The sequence below is a fragment of the Hetaerina americana genome, unplaced genomic scaffold (assembly GCF_022747635.1).
Source record: "Hetaerina americana unplaced genomic scaffold, ioHetAmer1.1.p SCAF_48, whole genome shotgun sequence".
Lineage (NCBI taxonomy): Eukaryota > Metazoa > Arthropoda > Insecta > Odonata > Calopterygidae > Hetaerina > Hetaerina americana.
In genome coordinates, this window is record NW_027287073.1 from 3,513,509 (window position 1) to 3,530,288 (window position 16,780).

Below are 16,780 nucleotides of genomic sequence, written 5' to 3' on the forward strand. Positions count from 1 at the left end.
CAAAGCCGTCTTACCCGCTTAACCTTCGGTTTATCTCCTCCTCCCCTCCTTGGCATTCTCTTTGCCGTTCCCCCGGACATCCAAAAATATGAGTAATTTGTATGCTCTCTTCGGAAACCACAGCAGAACGTTAAATTCTCAATGGACTTACTTTTAACACTATCTAATCTATTTTTATCGCACGCCTAGCTCGGTCTTTTCAAGCCTGCAGCTCGTGGATTTGATTTCTTATCGAATGACAAATATCATAAAAACGAGAAACACAAAACAGAATATTAGTTTGAGTGTAAGGGAGACTACATTAAATCAATGAAGTCATCTGAAAGAGCACAGCCGACAATGCTCAAATCAGCGGTAATGAGTTTCCTATTATTATCTGGCAGATTAGTTAGTAACATAATAAAAGGGGAAATTGAAAAGAGGAACTCGCGAGGAAGTTTAAGACACAAGTACAAAGGACAAATTAAGGACGGAAAGAGGGAAGCTTTCAGGAGGTGATGAAAATCAAAATGGATAGAGGAGAATGGAAGGCCGCAGCAAATCAATCTTAGAATTGAAATACTGACGGTGATGATTACTCTTCCATTTGGAGTCACAAATTGTGCGTGGCGTATCAGAGGAATCTTAAGCAGAAACAGCATCCAAGGAGGAAGCTTAGGGAATTCCGCCAAGGCCGTCAGATTGCGAAAGACTGGACGTTCATTTGACTTCAATGACAGCACAATCTCAGGGCGGATGCCCTCAATGAGAGTAGTAAGTGGAGGGTCCCAGTTCTTCTCAGGCATTCAGAGAGGCAAGATGGGCGATTTGTCTTCTATAGTGACACGCGAAGAGGTATTAAAAGCCCTCCGGGGTGTCCCCGGCAGAGAAGATGTACACCTCTTGGACGACTACACAGTGGAGCGAGCATCGAGCGGCGTTGAAGGCTTCACTTCGATTATCCTCAGAGTGAGGGTTTCCTACCGCCTTCCCGGACACGATGAAGCCAAGTCCCACGTGTTCTTCGTCAAGACCATGTCGCAATTCGAATACCAGCGGGAACTCATGAAAACATCGCGTGTATTCTCCAAGGAATGGCTCGTCTTCAGTGAGGTCGCACCCTTGATGGCTAAGGCCTCGGCCGGTAGAGTGACTATCCCTTTGCCGGCCTGTTACCACGGCAACTGCAACGACGATGCCGCTATCTTCTACATGGAAGATTTAGTGGACAGTGGCTACCGGGCAGCGGATCGATCATACCTCTCGGACGGACTGGACTACGCCCACTGCAGTTTGGTGATGAAGGGGCTGGGAAAATTCCATGCCTTGTCCTTGGCGGCGGAGAAGACCATGGATCCAGGGAAAGGTGGGTGGGCGGGCGCTTTCCCCGAGTTCGTACGCGAATATATATTTTACGTCCCCGGACCCGGAGACCCCCCGGTAGCCATCCAGAATATGGTGGACAGTATGATCCAAAACTTCAAGGAGCTGTGTAGGGAGGTGGACGGTCTACCCAAGGAGGCAGAAGCCTCTGGGGCACTGGAGAGGGTCCTCGAAGGCGTGTGGCCCACCCTGTGCAGACTCAAAGAGACGCCGTCAAATAATCGCAACGTCCTTGTCCACGGAGATTGCTGGATGAACAACATGATGTTCAGATACGAGAAGGGCGAAGAAGGCGAGGCGAAGGAGCCAGTGGACGTGAAATTCTTCGACCTACAACTGTCGAAATATTGCCATCCGAGCATTGACCTACTGTATTTCATGTATCTCAGCACGAGAAGGCCTTTTAGGGAGAAATATTTCGGTAGTCTCATTGATGAGTACCATCAATCTTTAACGGAAAACCTCAGGGTTCTCGAGGCTGGACCCCCTCCCATCTCTCTATCTGACCTCAAGACAGACTTAAAGGGCGAGTACAAGCCATATGGCCTCATTATGTGCATGTTCTTTTCACCTATGATGATGTTGGGGGATGAATTCCTTCTCCCTAATGCCGATGATATGACTGCAGATAGAATGGAGGATTTCTTCAACACAGGTAGTACTCCTCAGATAAAAGTTCGTTTCCACAATGACCCAAAATATAGATGTAATGTGGAAGATATCATGAGAGAGTTTGTGGATATGGCATTACCAAATGGTTTGGAATCAGTGGACTCATCCCCTTTATTAAGTCAAATGGTGAATTAAAATCTCTTTGATTGAGGTCAACTTGTTTTTTCTAGATAAATAAACTGTCAAAGTGTATCAAAAACAGGGAAAAGCTAGTAATATAGACATATATTCCCTTGACTCTCGCTTTAGTCAGTTCTCAATATAATGACCTTATCTTTAGACCAATAGCAGAAATATGTACACACAGAAGGGTAGTTAAGCCGCATTAACATATTATTAAGTCAAGGTTTCCTACATATAATCTTATGTTAATATTCAAATAGAAAATCCTGAAAAAGGAATGAACATAATATTTTTTAACCTATGTTATTGGATCCACATGTTTTTGCTAGTTGTTTTAAGTGATTTTAAATAAATGTTTCTTTTCCCATGTCAATTTGTTTTGATTTCATCCAGGGTGTGTTTCATAATTAGTTTGTACCAGGGATAAGACTTAATTTCTCATAAAATCTCAATATCTGGGTTTCCTGACATACTATGGAATGTCCTGGCATACCATGCATCATAGATTGTATGGATGGTGAGTGATGCCATACAATTATTTCCCAGGAAAACGTTGTAAAACCAAAAAATCACATCGGGAGAAACATTATTATTCATGTTATTCTATCAGTTAATGTAGGTTTTGGATGGGCAATTCCTAAAACATTGTACAACAATACATTTCCTTGCCTTTCCAGACAAAAAACACAGCCTGAAATCAGACACTATAGTAAGTCCCTCTTCAATTCCACATACTTCTTTCCTCCCTTCATTCCATCCAACATGCCTATCCTATTCCTTCCCTCTCCTCATATGCCTGACATTCTCCCCTCTAACACAAAGTTTGAAATCCAATTCTTTATTAAAAACACTCTGAATCCACCTTTCCCACTTCCTTTTGATCTCTCCCAACAATCCTCTCTCTTTCCTTAATGTTCCCAATACCTCATTCGTTTTCCTTTATGTTCATGTCACCTTTGTCATTCTTCTCTACACCCAAATTAAAAAGCCTCCAATCTATGCCTATCATTTTGTTTCAGTTACCATGTAACTGCACCATACAAAGCAATGCTCCATATCAAGGTTTTCATAAGGATTTTCTAAACATCCTTTCTCAACGTTCCAGTCATCAACTCTCACCTCCTTTTGAAAGCTTCTTTGCCTAAAGAAATTCTTGTCCTAATGTCACTACTACTTTACCCATTTTTGTCTAAAACACTTCTGAGATAAGTAAACTATTTTAAGATAAATTTGTTGGCATGATAATGAATATTTCAAATTTTAACTAACCTCTTGCAATGGAACAACATGCTTATAATTAATTATAAATATCTTGCCAATGTTTCACATTTTAGTTATACTTGTGGTTCATTTACAGGATATTTATATTCCTAAGTATGCAGCATAGCTAACTAATATATACAGTGGTCTAAGTCATTGGCTTTACTTAAAACACAATGGTAACATAACATGACCAAAGTCAACAAATATTCTGAGGTTCAAATATCAATAGTTTCAACCGTCTACGCAAAGGCTAGTTCATGACAATCAGTAGAATTTTCCTGCAATAGTTATATACAGTGCTCATGCAATCTTCCCACTAAAGGTTCTTAGGTACCTAGAAATCTCACATATATGAGGAATGTTAAACTAGTGTTTCTTAATAATTTTCTCAAGCCCTCCAAATTGAAATCCTCAACATTTTCTGAATATGCAAGTCCAATTAACTTTAGCGCCATACTATGGGTTAATTTCTTTTCAGATAAAAGATAACTAATCTGACCACATGAAGAATTTGTTTTTAGTAATTCTTTGAAGTATTGAAAGGGATAATATTTGTGAGCAATGGCAGGTGGTGGTATTTGCCATGGGTAAGATCCTGCAAATGAGCAAGGATTGCATGGAAAACTAATATTGAAAATGGCATTTAAATTTTTAGATAAACAATTTATATTAGTGCCAAATATTGTCAGCTCCCACAATCTCTAATAAATACCTATTTCTAAAGTTAAAGATATACCAGGGCTGTCAAGAAAGTGACTTACTCTTTGGCTTAGTGTGGCGGTGAGTAGGGCTAGAGTCAACTTCTTGGTGTCTAAACATTCCTCCACCCAGTTAGAATCTTGCTGTGGTAGTGTGCAGACGGTTGGTCTTCTACTTTGATCACTGCGAACTGTTAAAATGTTCACTTCAATAAAGAATCCCATGAGTTGTGAAGTGTAATCTGTGATTAAGTTTTTACTGACAAAAAAAACTACAAGCCAATTGAAATTCATGAGCAACTTTTTGAAGTGTAAGGAGACGGAATAATGAGTGAAGGGGGAGTGAGGCAGTGGGCAGTGCCCGCTCACTGTGGCACTCAGGCAGAGGCATTCGGTCTAAAAATGGCCTCACCAATCCTCATGACGAGGACCACAGTCTCACCTAGTGACAGATTAACTTGCAGATGGCCAGTTCTTGGACATCATGGATACTTGTCTGTTCACTCTTAAACTAACAGCACCACTGATGCTCAACACTGCCACTCTAGATACTACACCATATAAAAAAAGGGTTGAAATTTTACATAGTAGTCTATACCATCACAGAATGAATAAGTCCTATCACCAAAGCATGAAAATGGCAGATGCAATCTTTGGTAAGAATGCTTTCTTATGTCTACACCTGTTCACTTATTTGTAGTGCTGAAACTTGGCTGATCCATACCAAGTATTGAAAAATTCATTAAAAACGCTTAAGAAAGGACTACAGGAAGGAGTTAAAATATGGCATGGAAATATAAGCACAGGTATATTATTTCATTGATTTTAAATTTAAAGGGCTCTGTTTTGGGACAAAAAATACATGCTCCTTACTTAAATGTTGCCGTTGTTGATAAAGTTTCAGTAAAATGCATTCTGTCAGCTGCCTAATAATATGTACCACCTGCATGGAGTAGTATGTTTCCAATTTTTATGGAGTCAGGCAAATCATTTACAGTTAAAAGGAAGAGTAGAGGGCCCAAAATTCTCTGTGGTACAACTCACTTTATGAGAAAACCTGGCAAAGTGTATCATCCAAAGTATAGCGAGCCTCGCTGATTGGTTAAAAAAATTAAGTTCAATCATTTGCTACTCACTTCCTCAAATTTAAAGGAGTTTATACTTTAGTATTTTGCCATCACTGCTATTAAAGGCCTAAGAGAGCTAATAAAATGCACAATGTGGGCCTTAGTCTTCCATAAAGGCTTAAATGATAATATTAAAGGTATTATCATTTAACATATCATATTCCATTTAATTATTCGAAAAAAGGAAGTTTTAGTTTACCTCATTTTATAAAAATATGTAGTGATTTATTGATTAAATTCAATGGCAATTGAAAATTAATTGAACAGCATGCAGAGATTCCAAGATCTTGGCTCAAAATACAAGGAATACATACTGGTACTTGTAATAGTTGCACATATTGTTGAAAAGTGAGAGCTAAATGAATAGATGTGGATCTGTGGGCCTTTAATGTTTATTATGGGATTAGATTACTGAGTTTGTCATAACTTCCTTTTTCCCACATTCATTGATCGGACTGAAAGACTTCAGTAACGGCATGGCCAACAATCAAGTTTCCCTAGAGTATTGCATCTGGCAACCCAAAAGGATTTTCTGTAATGGCATTAAGAAAAATTTCAAAAGTATTAGCAATAGTTTCTTTGTGATTGCACTTTCAAATAGAAATTTATGGTTGGAGTCCACCAGAATCACCTGTTTTTTTCCTTTCTTAGTTAGTTAGTTTTAGGTTTTAATAGCTACTTGGCTAATTTTTATTTTTGCCCTGCTTCAGAATAGGTATCACTACAGACTCCCGCCAGGAGCTGGGGAATCTACCCTCAAGCCACAACTGGTTGAGGGTATTGAGGACCATCACTAATGGTGATTCTGGAATATTTAGGAGAAAAGCCTAGTGTATTCTGTCCATACCCGGGGAAGTCTTGGGGGATGGTCTGTGATGGCGGATTTCAATTCCCAGGGGAATAAGGGCTCATTGCATTCCACTGTTATTCAAGCCTCATCTAAATTAAGAGGGACCCTCTTGCAATGCCTCTTTGTATTTACAAAATCTTCTCATACATTTGGACACAAATTGGAATTGCTTGAATCTTCTCGATGATACCCTTTTCATCAATCTTTTATCAAATATACAATGGTACAAATAAATTTAAATTCCTAGGTCATATGCTACACAAATTCTATGCTGTGGAATTAAATTATATTTCATTTTTACTTCATCACTTTGCCTGTTTTTCTCACAAGGAATTCAGCTGATTATTAAATCATCACCCAATATTCCAACAAGTCTGAATGGCCTAATGTGTTCTCAACTATAGAGTGACATGAAGTTTGTAATCAGATTAATTGCTCAAAATGAAAAACACCTCTTTTTACCTTTGATGATGGCGAAAACAAGTTTTTTAGCTTATCTACCTAACCTCAATTCACACCATTAGCTTTTAAACATAAGTGAAATCATGAGATTAATTCATGATATTTTTCAAAATTGAGTCCACAAATAAAACCGTTAAAAAAAACACAGTAATCAACCCGCAGGTCGGTTTGGTAGGTGATGGTAGAGTTAACCCAGTACTAAGCCTGACGGCGTGTGAAATTCACACATCAGGGTAGGGGGGCCAGTTCCTTTCCCTGTGCCAATTATGGTTTCCCAGGAAGATCTGGTACCCAAAAAATCACATAGTTTGGGTGGAGCTGCAGGTGCTTGGAGAGGTTTGCCCAGGAATCGAACCCAGGCTCTCTAGTCAGTAGTCCAATGCTCTACCCCTGGACTACCGTGACCATTTGATAAAACCATATTGCATGGTATATCCCTACCAATGCATTTCTAACAAGTACACCCACATGCTCATAGGTATTTTGTATGAGAGGTATGTCATGGATATCAATCACTAATTCCCTGGATTCTGTTTATTTCTACCTTTCATAATGGAGACACATGGACTATTTTCCAGTCTTTTGGTATTTCACTTCCCGAAAAGGACAATAATTTCTAGCAAAGAAGTGTTTTCTGGTGCTACGCAATTCTCAAACTGTTATTCTTTTCAGTCCTGGAAATTTGTTATTAGTGATAAAACAATGTTTTTCAAATAATCCCCTGGGATTCATTAGAATTTTACTCATCAATTTATTGATTTTTGGGAGATATTTGATTGTTTAAACACATTTGTTTATTGATTCCAAGGAGATTTTTGATCGGTTTCCAGCATTCATGGTGGACGTGATGATCATTCACAAAATATATATTCAAGATTTTAATTTTGTTTAAACTGTCTGTAACCAAGTATGTACTTTAAAATTTTGGTTCTATATATAATCAGCAAAAGATTATGCATATACCAAATAAGGAGGGTAATACCAATCACCTACTAATCTACTGCCCTGGGCAACCACTACAATCACTTTCTGATAGACATTTTCTATCATATTAAATTTATAAATTTGCCTTTGTTATTAGCTCTAGTAAAACATTAGCACTTCATAACAAATAACAGTATATATATTATTATTATTATTATGACAGGTTAATGACCAGTTAAGGTACTTTTGGATGGGCACAAGCTACTGCACAGTGCAGTGACAAATCCCTTGTCTCTCCTAAGAAACACAATCCGACATCCTTTTATACAATAAGCCTCTCTCTTCAACTCTGTAGACTTCCTTCCTCCCCTTCATCTAACATCCCTATCCTATTCCTGCCACTTCCTCACTTGCCCAACATTCACCCCTATACCACAGTCTTCAACATCCTATTGCCATTCAAAATGCTATGCATTTATCTTCCCTGCTTCCTTTGAATTTCTCCCAAGAATCCCCTCTCCGCTCTCTTCAAGTCTAGATTTTCTTTATTTGTTTGCCTTTCTGTCCACTTTGCCTTCTCCATCCTTCTCCATACCCACATTTCAAAAATCTCCAATTTACACCTATCATCCTACTTCAATGACCATGTTTCCACGCTATATCAAAGTTTTAACAAGCTTTTTCTCAGCATCCTTACCCAATGTCCCTGTTATCAATTCCCTCCTTCTGGTGAAAGCTTCTTTGCCTAACACAATTTTTCACCTTATGCCCCTCCTACCTTGACCACTTGGATCCAAAACTCTTCCAAGATAGGTAAACTGTTCAACTTGCTCTAGTTTTTGCCCTCCTATTTAAAAGTTTAGCTTAGCCTTTTTCTTTCAGAAAAACTACATAACCCTTGCTTTCTTTAAATTTATTGTCATCCTATATCTATTGCACTGAATTTCTAATAAACTCAGCAATATTTGCAACCCCTTGGCTGACTGACAAACTAAAGCTTGATTATCAGCAAACTTATTTAATGAATTGTCCACCAACTTTTATTCCTATCAACAGTTCTTCCCAAGGCTCTTCAACCATTTCTTCCACATATATGTTGAACTTCACCGGTAGACTACCCTGCCTTACTCCTCTTCCTAACACTGCCCATCCAGACTCTCTATCCCCCACTTGCACGTGAGCAGTCTGAGACATGTACAAGTTGCAGATAAGTCTCCTATCCCTCCGATCTAACCCTATTTTCTGCAAAACATTCATATTTTTTTTCCAATTCACTCTATCAAATGCCTTTTTGAAACTATGAAACAGACAAATACATTCTGATTGCATTATATTTGCCTCTCTATTAGTGACCTCATTACTGTAATCAATGTGAATAATATACTGACAGAATCTCAAGAGCAATGTCAATCATCACTCTGCAGGATAAGGCCAAATAAGATATAGACATTATCCATCTGATTTGGATTTCTATCCGCAGTCAGTCGTTATTTATCAATGGGCAGGTGTTTGGATTGGTATTTGCTGGAATCGCAGGAAATAAAAATATATTACCTACTTGTTTATCCAACAACCAATAAGAACAGAGCCATCCATGGTGAGTATTTAATGGAAAGCACATGATTTCAAGGCAAGAGGGAATATTCAAAAGTCAGGATGATTTTTGGTGATTTGGTAATAAAGAAATGTAATGAGTAACTTTACCTGCTATGTTACTCTCCCTGCCATAAATTACTTTGTATGAATCTGATTTACTTAAATTTTAGTTATATATTTATCAATTTTCCCAAAAGAGACCACCTTGAGCAAACTTTGCACATACATCGAGAAATTGTTAAAAATGAATTCAAATATTAGAGGCTATTAATATAATGAATATGAAGAAGTGTGGAAGAAAAGGAAATGGAGCAATGTACCAAAGTATGGATATGGATATAGCCAGCACAGGGTGTGATATGTCTCCACTATTTCAGGAGAATTTCTGCTAGTTTAAGGGCTAACATATTCAAATCTAGATAGCATTACCTTAGGTATTTGATGAAGGTGGAGATGATCTTGAAGATATTGGAGATATAGCAGGGACAAATTTTCAGCTTTTCAAGGATAGGCTATTCCATAATGGCTGATTGGCCATAACAGATCTAATGAGACTCTATCCCTATGTGGTAGTGAGTTCTAGTTCCTATTTCTTGAACACAGGCACGTCTTGGGGTCTTTATAAGTGTTCATGCTTCACTGGGAAAATTCTGGAAGTATGCCTCTTCAGCAGTTGTATGATCTTATTTATCTTCCTGACAGTTACTTCATCACTAGCCCAATTAGCATGACCTTTCTGAAAATTATCAATGTGATTTTCGTCAACATCCTCGTCAGAATCTGAAAATTATCAATGTGATTTTCGTCAACATCCTCGTCAGAATCATTAGTTATGAACTCTGAAACTAGATCTCTATTCTGATTGACCATCTTCATCGGAAAACCCTGAGAATTCTGGGTGGGCATTGTGCATTTTTAATGCAACATTAGGGGCTATTTCATTATCCACCCGCAGATTTCCATGAATATGGTTGACTTTGACCCTCTATCTCTCACACAAATGCGCTAATATTGTCTGCTGGGCATATCGGCCAATTAAATGAACGTAAATAAATAGATACCCCAAAAAAACATCAAATACAATGACATCATACCTGACGAAAACCGATTTTATTCTACCGTGGATTAGAAACATGGCAACTTATTTCATTTAAACGATTTCTGGGGATTACACAATAGCACAGGTATAATTGAGACGTATTAATGTCGGTTTAAAGGAGGCATGTAAGCGAGAGATCTTAACTTGTATTAAGGCACAATCATGACAAGAAAACCACCTGCGCTTCTAATCAAACTAGCGCATATAAAACAAATTACATCAAAATGCGCAGTTATACATCTGAATGCATTGCACTAAAATTGAACAGAATTTTCATAAGAACTCTATGACGGAAGGTGATGTCGGGAAAATGAAAATGAGACAGTGATTTCAGAATTTTCGGCACTAATTCGAAGGCTTTAATGAAAAAAATTTGCTACTTTGTGGAAAAGTAAATCATGTTCCCCAAAGAGTACATATACGCATCACACACATATACCGATCCCACATGGAATGAGAAGTCTCGTTATTGTAGTTAAGAGAATAGGATAAAATAAACAAAAGGCTACTGACCCAATAAATAAATTTAAATTTACCTAATCTGAAAAGAAATATCAATAAAATTGCTGAAAACCAAACACGTTCGCATCAGTGACCAATGGGAGTTTGCTTTCACCAATGAAATGTACTCGTAGAAATGCGCAGAAAACATGCGGTAACCGAGTATTAGCATAAACACACAGAGATGACTGCTGCTGGTTACCAACCAAATTATTTGTTAAAAGTTAATAATGTTGACAAGAAGCTTCCCGGGGATTTTGAAAGAAACTTTTTAGATTCAACTATGGAATTTTCATCGCATTTTACACTGAGCATACACAGGATGCGGTCCAAAATTAATGTAGTAATTTTTTTGAGGAATTTATTTCACAGCTCTGCACAAAACCTTAAAATTCTTCAAAGTACTGTCCATGGACCTCTATACAATTTTTCCAGCGACTCTGCCATGACCGGTACGCGCCCTGGAAGGCGTCTTCGGACACCTCTCGCAAGGTCTTCGTCACGGCTGATGGATCTCTTCTATGGACAAAAAACGGGTTCCTTTCAGGGCTGCCTTAATTCGAGGGAACACAAACAGTAGTGGTGGCGATGTCATGACAATAGGGGGGTGGAGCAGCGTTGGCACCTGGTGTTAGGCAAGGAACTCGCGCACTCGTAGCGCGTTGCGGCAATTCCCTTGAGCACGAGTTTGGCGTACACTTTTCTCATCGCTAAATCTTCAGTAACAATGCGAAACACAACAGTAGACGACAAGTTCAGTTCATTGGGAACCATCTAAATACTCAATCGACGGTCAGAGTCTAATAATTGTCGAACACAAGCCACATTGTTTTCGGTTTTGCTGGTTGACAGCCGCCCAGCGCGTTGTTCGTCGTGAACCTCTTCCAGGCCCTCCTTAGAGGCCTTTAACCACCACTAAACTTGTTATTAGGACAGAGCAGAGTCCCCGTAAACCTCACGAATCATTTTGCTAGTCTCCTCAAGAGATTTTTTTCAGTTTAGCACAAAACTTAATAATCTCGTAACGTTACTCGACCGTCGATTCCACTTTATTCGTGACACGATCGGCTCGCAGGAGGTTTACAATTTAATTACAAAGAGAATTTTCGATGTAAAATTGAACGGCGAAGGAAGGCCCTGGACAAGACATGAAATGGATTCATAAAGACTAAGGCCGAAGAGAATTCTAACTCATGTTGACCAATGCTTTCAAAGGAAGAGGCTAGCTGATAGAAGGGCGTATAGAGAAGTGATGTATCAAAGTAATGTTGATTGCTAGTATGATTAAAAGCTTTTTGAAGCACAGCTACGTTGGATTGATTGCCGAATTGAATCGCCAGCAGCTTTGAGGAGCTAGATTTGCAAAAAGTTGTTGTAATAAACTGAGAAGTATAAAAATTATTAGAAGAGATAGGTTGGGAATCACTCACGGAGCGAAGGTTGAATTTCAGAATAAGCTTTTGCATGAATTGGAAGGTTGTCTCTTAAGCAATGGTGTTGACATTTTGTTATCAGCCCCATTTTACTAGGGTAGGTGAGATAATATCATGAGATTAAGTGTGGAACAGATACAGTTAAGATGTAATTTGTCCCACAAAAGCTTCAGAATAACGTTGTCCGAACGCGCTTGGGAGAAAGGTATTTCGGGTCAAAAATTTGGGATTACGCGGTTGAGACTGGCGCACGTACTGGCTTCCTACCCAGAGGGCCTGGGTTCGTATCCTGGAGATCGGCCGATTTTTTTCAGTGGTATCCCGATCCCTATTTGAAATGCTATGTGGGGAGCACTTTGAGTGAGTACGCCGTCCGTCGGGTGGGACGTTAAACTGCGGACCCTTTGGAGCCTTTCGTTAAGAGCCGGGTTTCTCTCCACACTTGCTTCTTTCCCCCGCCCATCCTTAATGGCGCAAATGACCTTAGCTCTCGGTCAACTTCCCTAAAAACTACAAATACGGGTCAAAATTAGTCTGGTGGGTAATCACGTCGTCACGCATCCTACTTTTTCACTTTGTTTCAGAATATATGCAAGTGGTGACCTGTAGTTGGAATTGCACAGAAAATGTTTTCAGGCCAACTCGAAACCTTCTCGAGTGCTTTCTGTATCGAGCTGTTTCCCGCAAATTTCTTTTGAAAGTTAGATTTGTAGTACTTCCTAAAATGCGCAACGTTTGCTTGCGATGCGGGATCTGTATGCTTGAAGTAATGGTTTAAGGACGATATTAATTTGATAGACCAACGAGCCTTGAACATTTCCATTGATTTTTTATTTGGATACATGTACAATTACATCCATTGTGGGACGGCATCTCAACAAATGCATGATGAATGTTTGGCCATATACAGGTAGTTGCTGTAATAGAGGGAGCAACGGTAATCGCCAGAATAAGCGCAAAGTAATACAAATTGAAAAAGATGTGCAGTATACGACGAGACAAAAATGAATTTATTTGCGACAGTTTAAACGTTAATGAAAAATATTGTTTACAACGGAACATAATATTGGAACACAATGTTATTTATTCAAGATTATGAATAAATTCATAATTTGGTTGAAATTAGTTATTTTCATGCTTCAGTAAGATTCCATTTGGAACTTTTAATTTCTATATCCATCAAAAGTTACACTTCTAAACGTAAGCTTAAAGAAATATTTAAGGCAAAAGAATTTTGTTGTGAGTTTAGGACCATAGTTTACAGCACTGATGTTAAGAGTAACAAAAACACAGTAGGAATACTGGCGAAACAATAACAGCATAGAACAGGTTTTTAATATGAGAACTGAACAAGAAAGAATCATGGGCATATAAGTTCATATTAATAGATTTTCCATGTTCGTCGACATTTGATAGCTGATATCTCCTGGGAACACCAAGAAACATTAATCAAAGACGGTTCAGTTCACCTTTTGCCTTAATAAGGGGGACGAGTCCACTGATTCCAAACCATTTGGTAATGCCATATCCACAAACTCTCTAACGATGTCTTCTACGATTGATCTAAATTTTGGATCACTGTGAAAACGAAGTCTTATTTGAGGAGTGCTACCTGTGGTAAAGAACTCCTCCATTCTATCTGCAGTCATATCATCGGCATTGGGAAGTAGAAATTCGTCCCCCAGCAACATAATAGGCGAATAAAACATGCATATAATGAGGCCAAAAGGCTTGTACTCTCCCATGAGCTCCTCCTTGAAATCAACTAGTGAGAAGGGTGGGAATCCAGCGCCAAGCACTTCGAGGTTTTCAGTTAAAGATGAGTGATACTCATCAATGAGAGTACTGAAATATTTCTCCCTAAAAGGCCTTCTCGTGCTGAGATACATGAAATACAGTAGGTCAATGCTCGGATGGCAACATTTCGACCGTTGTAGGTCGAAGAATTTCACGGCCACCGGCTCCTTCGCCTCGCCTTCTTCGCCCTTCTCGTATCTGAACATCATGTTGTTCATCCAGCAATCTCCGTGGACAAGGACGTTGCGATTATTTGGCGGCGTCTCTTTGAGTCTGCACAGGGTGGGCCACACGCCTTCGAGGACCCTCTCCAATGCCCCAGAGGCTTCTGCCTCCTTGGGAAGACCGTCCACCTCCCTGCACAGCTCCTTGAAGTTTTGGATCATACTGTCCACCATGTTCTGGATGGCTACCGGGGGGTCTCCGGGCCCAGGGATGTAATATATAAATTCACGGTTGAACTCGGGGAAAGCGCCCGCCCACCCACCTTTCCCTGGATCCAGGGTCTTCTCCGCCGCCAAGGACAAGGCATGGAGTTTCCCCAGCCCCTTCATCACCAAACTGCAGTGGGCGTAGTCCAGTCCGTCCGAGAGGTAGGATCGACCCGCTGCCCGGTAACCACTGTCCACCAGATCTTCCATGTAGAAGATAGCGGTATCGTCGGTGCAGATGCCGTGGTAACATGCCGGCAAAGGAATAGTCACTCTACCGGCCGAGACCTTTGCCATCAAGGGTGCGACCTCACTGAAGACGAGCCATTCCTTGGAGAATACACGCGATGTTTTCATGAGTTCCCGCTGGTACTCGAATTGCGGCATGGTCTTGACGAAGAACACGTGGGACTTGGCTTGATCGTATCCGGGAAGGCGGTAGGAAACCTTCACTCTGAGGATAATCGAAGTGAAGCCTTCAACGCCGCTCGATGCTCGCTCCACCGTGTAGTCGTCCAAGAGGTGTACGTCTTCTCTGCCAGGGACACCCCGGAGGGCTTTTAATACTTCTTCACGTGTCACGAGAGAGGATAAGTCGCCCATCTTACCGCTCTGAAAACCTTTGAAGAACTGGGACCCTCCACTTACTACTCTCGTTCAATGAATCTACTGATAAATCAGACGTTGGAATTTTATCATGACGAGGACTTATACAATGGAAATGATGAAACTCAGAGGAATCCACATAATCTGATCGATTATCCTGCCAGTTTAGTGCTTCTATATAACAAGTCTGCTTTATCCTACTCCAAGTCGTAAATTGATTTCCGAACTCCTCAGACAGCTTGGGTCTACTTTTGCTTGCAATATCATACACATTTCTTCAACACCTGCTTATTCTTTGTTTATCACTAAAATTCGTCGCTTTCCCAGCAAACAATTTTGATGAAGTCTGTGCAGATGTTTTACTGGTTCTGGGTTTCAGCTGCTGATGTTTTGATGACTAAGTCCATAGAGTATATACTATGCTGCCTTTTATCTTTATCATTAGCATTTTACTCTGATGCAACATTTCATCCATCCAACACTCTCTTCATATTTACCCCAAGACCTCCCTCTCTTCTCTCCAAGAAACAACTGATGTTTCCTTCTTTGTCTTCCTCACTTAACAGTTAATTTTTTCCATATTCCTTTATGCACTCATATTTTCCTCTTGTGTACACTATGCTCATTCACTTTCTGCATTCATCTTGCAGATCTATTCAAGATCATAATCATTTTCAAAATATTTTCTTTATTGCCCACTCATGAATAGTATGCAAAAAAAACATCGCTGGATATGGAGCAATCAATGAAAATGATAATATTATATTGATCAATTAATATAAATTATTGATACAATAAATCGAGAATGAATAATACTGTTTCATGAGACATACGCATGCACAGTACAGGTGATTGATAAAATAGTGTTTGCCTAATCTGTGTTGAAAAGAGTTGTGTTAGGTATCCCTAGTAATATGCAGAGAGTCTCATTCAGATGAGCGTGGATAAATACAGTTGTTTCTCTGGGTAAAACCATGCATTTGGAAGTTCTTGAAGCAGACATAGAAGGGTTGGTAGAGGAACTTAACATTGAGCTGTCCACTGAATAGTTACTTTAGTTAAAAAAGAGCAGGACTTGGGAAAGCAAATGTCTTCAGATAGTGAAAACTGCAAAAATTGAAGATTTGTCTTGTAAAACGTCTTGCAGAAATTGGAAGAAATAGAATTTGGTTAATAAATGGCATCCAAATGAAGCCCTTGTTTCTCGAGTGATCAGTATCTTTCCAATTGCTGTCATTATATACCTTAGAACTGTGTAAAAGAAGTGTCACACTCAGTCATGATTGGATGGGTATTTGAAACCTCCCTCACTTAGGTGGCAAATAGTGGCAACTGATCATAACTAATCAAAAACAGAATTATAAAATCTAGTCATATGAAAATTGATTGTTTTTCAATTTTATGGAAAATGAACTTTGGACTAAGTATTTAAATTGAAAGTTGCCATAAATAAAGATACATAATAATTTTTCAGGCATGCATTATTTATTTTTCCCAAAATTACCAAACCTGAGAACGTTTGAATAAATTTCTTATGATATAAAATAGAAAATTGAGTTTTGAGATACAAACCACAAACGAGAATGAATTGTTGTCAAGCTGAGCTGCTATGTAGAAAACAGGAAGTATTTTGGAGGCAGCATATTAGGAAAAACCCTTTTAATCGAAGATTATTTTGAATGCATGGTCAATGTGTAGAGTATTCAACAGATAAAAATTCTTTAATCACATCTATCGGCAATTTTTGCATTGAATAAAACTCATTCTAATTTAGATTTTATTATGAAGATGAATTCAGATGTTCTTCATGATTTCGCCAAATATATGTGATAACTG

At 39.1% G+C, this 16,780-nt stretch overlaps 2 protein-coding genes across 2 annotated transcripts; one reads left to right on the forward strand and one right to left on the reverse strand.

Annotated features, from left to right (window-relative positions):
• The first annotated feature begins 798 nt into the window (after window positions 1-798).
• On the forward strand, window positions 799-2,510 carry LOC139693372 (uncharacterized). Its single transcript, XM_071591499.1, has one exon. The coding sequence runs from the start codon at window positions 799-801 to the stop codon at window positions 2,167-2,169; it is 1,371 nt and encodes a 456-aa protein (XP_071447600.1). The 3' UTR covers window positions 2,170-2,510.
• An 11,060-nt stretch (window positions 2,511-13,570) lies between these two features.
• LOC139693382 (uncharacterized) lies at window positions 13,571-14,941 on the reverse strand. Its single transcript, XM_071591509.1, has one exon. The coding sequence runs from the start codon at window positions 14,939-14,941 to the stop codon at window positions 13,571-13,573; it is 1,371 nt and encodes a 456-aa protein (XP_071447610.1).
• Window positions 14,942-16,780: the final 1,839 nt, after the last annotated feature.